At 43.4% G+C, this 4,331-nt stretch overlaps 1 protein-coding gene across 1 annotated transcript; it reads right to left on the bottom strand.

Annotated features, from left to right (window-relative positions):
* Window positions 1–2,053: 2,053 nt before the first annotated feature.
* Window positions 2,054–3,559, bottom strand: LOC130069643 (basic proline-rich protein-like). Its single transcript, XM_056233649.1, has one exon. The coding sequence runs from the start codon at window positions 3,557–3,559 to the stop codon at window positions 2,054–2,056; it is 1,506 nt and encodes a 501-aa protein (XP_056089624.1).
* Window positions 3,560–4,331: the final 772 nt, after the last annotated feature.

Here is a 4,331-nt window from a genome sequence, read left to right as displayed (position 1 = left end):
GTTAAAATGACAAATATGCATTCATACATGGTTACTAAGTTTTAGTTCAAAATTACTAAAGTTCTATCATTACATAGTGCTTGATTATCATAATATCATAATATAAAGCTTGATTGACGGATGTTAAGAGTTTACATTCAGATATTTAAAAAGCTGTGCCATTTTATAAAGATAAGCTGATTTGGTGGAATCATATATATAAAACAGTATATCAGTCAGGCGAAAAAAATGTCCCAGCCAATAGCGATTCTATTGCTAAGGTGTGGTAGGTCACATGACAATGACAACATCCAGATTTCATTCATACTACACACATTCATACTATAGTATAGAACATACTTTTTAAAGGAAAAGGAAGTATCAAACCAAATGTAGTATCATACATATGGTGTGTGATTTCAGACACAGTCATAGAATAATATTAAAAGTTTAAATAGGATTTCAAATATGTTGGTTTTGTCAAGCCAACATTACAATCGTTGTTTTATTTCAAACTTCGAATAATAATTAGTTTTCTAATTGTATAAAAAGTGCAGATCTTTTTTTGAACAGTCTAATTCTGTCACAGAGACAGGTGTGATATCTCAGGACACCTTTTTCATTTCAAGTCATTTCATTAGGAGTGATCTAAAAATATTTTATAAGAAAATGCATGTATTCCTTTGGCAGACGCTTTTATCTAAAGCCATTTGGAGTTTATTCAAAGACGAGACGTATTTTTTTTATACCAGCAATACCAGCTGACACAGTTATGCAAGAAAAATATATATTTAGGATCTTTTGGTTAATCAGATTCTGCACTTCAAACATGGATGATGGAAAAAGACAAAAAAAAACAAAATCAATATTAGAAAGGCCAGCAACTGTGCGCGAGTGTAAATTATGTGGTCAGTACATATCAAATTATCAGACGCCTGAATCAATTTCCCTTGTGCAGAACTGCTGAATTGTGAGAAAAAACCATAATGAGTTTCAGACAGATTTTCCCCAGAGCAAACATCATCAGCACTGTTGAGTCTGAGGGAGAACAAACTCTCAGGGTGTCGAGTTTACCCCTCCCAACATCCAAAACACACGCTGACATGAACATTAAAACACGCTCTTCTCTCACACACTGTCGCTTGTCCTTCAACAAGTCCATCTTGCATGATTTGCAATGTTAAAAGAATAGTTCCCCCAAAAGGGAAAATGCCATCATTATTTACTCACCTTCAGGCTGACACTTTTTTTCCCCAAGGAACACAAAAGGTGAAATTGGCATGCAAAAAAGAGCGGCATTAAGACTGAATAACAGCAGAACGTTCATGTTTGCATCTGTGCATCAGCAGCACTGTCCTCTGATAATGAAAATCGATTCTGATTAACACACGATGTATGCCAACTTTAATAGGTGGCATGCATTAGTTGAAGTGCAAGGAGTGCAAGAGACACTTTGCGTGCACATGCAGGGAAAAAAACTCCTCCCACAGGGCAAGAATGATTAAATTTGTGTTCATCATGGTAAAGGGCTCAAAAAGTGGGATCAAACATCATTTCAAAGCAAGTATTCATCCATTCACAGCTCACCAAAAGCTATTATTCCATCCCTGATGCCCCATGCGTTCCCTGACAGATCAATAATACAACAATAGTCCTCCAGATCCATACGAATCACCCAGCTGTGTCTGGTTTTCTTCATCTTTCTGATATTAACCATTTCACCAAGTGCGACTGTCTCTGAACAATCACAAAGATGATAGCTAGAAGTGCATCTTCTTCACACAAATCACACACTCCTTTGTCAACAGTTAGTGTCGAAACTGCAGCAACATAACATTTGTGTCTACTAGTGTGGGATTATCACCAGGTTCACATATCACCATTCACTAAAAATATATTGAAGCAATTTGCATCAACCATTTCAGAGAGAATATTAAATTCAACAAGTAATTGCACGTAGATAATCACCGATATTCAGTGAAGTGCCATTTGCTGGTTCTCTAAAGAATAGCCACCAACAACACTGTAGCACCATTGTCTGTTCAAGGTGCTCTAAGCGATGTCACGCGTTTTTTTAGGCCAAAAATGTTTTGTCACATCCGCTAGCTGGCTGTCCCCTGAACACACTGTAAAAAAGTGGGGTGGGGTTTGGGGGATTTGGGGGTGGGGTTTGAGGGATTTGAGGGTGGGGTTTGGGGGATTTGAGGGTGGGGTTTGGGGATTTGGGGGTGGGGTTTGAGGGATTTGAGGGTGGGGTTTGGGGGATTTGGGGGTGGGGTTTGAGGGATTTGAGGGATTTTAGGGTGGGGTTTGAGGGATTTGGAGGTGGGGTTTGAGGGATTTGGGGGTGGGGTTTGAGAGATTGGGGGTGGGGTTTGAGGTATTTGGGGGTGGGGTATGAGGGATTTGAGGGTGGGGTTTGAGGGATTTGGTGGATTTGGGGGTGGGGTTTGGGGGATTTGGGGGTGGGGTTTGAGGGATTTGAGGGTGGGGTTTGAGAGATTGGGGGTGGGGTTTGAGGGATTTGGAGGTGGGGTTTGAGGGATTTGGGGGTGGGGTTTGGGGGATTTGGGGGTGGGGTTTGAGGGATTTGAGGGTGGGGTTTGAGAGATTGGGGGTGGGGTTTGAGGGATTTGGAGGTGGGGTTTGAGGGATTTGGGGGTGGGGTTTGAGAGATTGGGGGTGGGGTTTGAGGGATTTGGCGGATTTTAGGGTGGGGTTTGAGGGATTTGGAGGTGGGGTTTGAGGGATTTGGCGGTGGGGTATGAGGGATTTGAGGGTGGGGTTTGAGGGATTTGGCGGATTTGGGGGTGGGGTTTGGGGGATTTGGGGGATTTGGAGGTGGGGTTTGAGGGATTGGGGGTGGGGTTTGAGGGATTTGGAGGTGGGGTTTGAGGGATTTGGGGATGGGGTATGAGGGATTTGAGGGTGGGGTTTGAGGGATTTGGGGGTGGGGTATGGGGGATTTGGGGTGGGGTATGGGGAATTTGGGGGTGGGGTTTGAGGGATTTGGGGGTGGGGTTTGAAGGATTTGGGGGTGGGGTTTGGGGGATTTGAGGGTGGGGTTTGAGGGATTTGGGGGTGGGGTTTGAGGGATTTGGGGGTGGGGTTTGAGGGATTTGGGGGTGGGGTATGGGGGATTTGGGGTGGGGTATGGGGAATTTGGGGGTGGGGTTTGAGGGATTTGGGGGTGGGGTTTGAGGGATTTGGGGGTGGGGTTTGAGGGATTTGGGGGTGGGTATGGGGGTTTTGGGGGTGGGGGATGGGGGATTTGGGGGTGGGGTTTGAGGGATTTGAGGGTGGGGTTTGAAGGATTTGAGGGTGGGGTTTGGGGGATTTGGGGGTGGGGTTTGAGGGATTTGAGGGTGGTGTTTGAGGGATTTGGGGGTGGGGTTTGAGGGATTTGGGGGTGGGGTATGGGGGATTGGGGGTGGGGTATGGGGAATTTGGGGGTGAGGTTTGAGGGATTTGGGGGTGGGGTTTGAGGGATTTGGGGGTGGGGTTTGAGGGATTTGGGGGTGGGGTGTAGGGATTTGGGGGTGGGGTTTGGAGGATTTGGGGGGTTAGTGCGCGTACACATGAAGGGGGGTGTGGAGGAGAGAGAAGCATGAAGAGGAAAGTTAGAATTATATTATCTTTAAGATGATATAAAGAGATGACGTTCTGATGAACAAATTGCAAATAAGGGGAAAAGGATAAGGAACGCGTGAAGTCCCGAATTTACATTGGAAATGCCTTTGAAAGGTGGCGAGATCTCCGCCGGCAGAAGAGCTTCCAATCCGACATTCAGGTAGCTCTGTTTTTGCTGGACTGGTGAATCCATTTTTTTGTTTTTATAAATGGACGTTCATGTTCGCCTTACCAACACAAGGGAGGGGGAGGGGACAGGATGAGGAGGGAGGGTCGAGATAGCTAGCAATACTTCGAAAGTCAACAAGAAGTGACGACACCTAACATCGCTTAGAGCACCTTTAATATAGGCTAATATAATAACAAGTATGGCAATATTAATAAATCAACATCAGTAGAAATAACAACTATAACAATAAAATATTCATGGTGAGTCACTAATTATAATTAATATTTAGTTATTATTATTTGCACATCAGACGTATATCAGTCTGATGTAAGACTGAAAGTAACAAAAAGTAAAAAAAATCTATTATTGGTTTCTGAATATCATTTCTATACCGATAAATGCCCCCTGCTGGGTCTCTAAAGAAGAGCCACAAACAACATCATTACATCACTGTCTATTCAACATTAAAATTATAAACCTATAAATATAGGCTACAACTAAAATTTCAAATTAGTATTATACATACTAATATAAGAGCAATGAATATGGCAAT

Source organism: Rhinichthys klamathensis, unplaced genomic scaffold (genome assembly GCF_029890125.1).
Source record: "Rhinichthys klamathensis goyatoka isolate OS25496 unplaced genomic scaffold, OSU_Roscu_1.1 h1tg000374l_1, whole genome shotgun sequence".
In the NCBI taxonomy this organism is placed as follows: Eukaryota; Metazoa; Chordata; class Actinopteri; order Cypriniformes; family Leuciscidae; genus Rhinichthys; species Rhinichthys klamathensis.
This window is presented reverse-complemented; position numbering and strand designations above follow the sequence as displayed.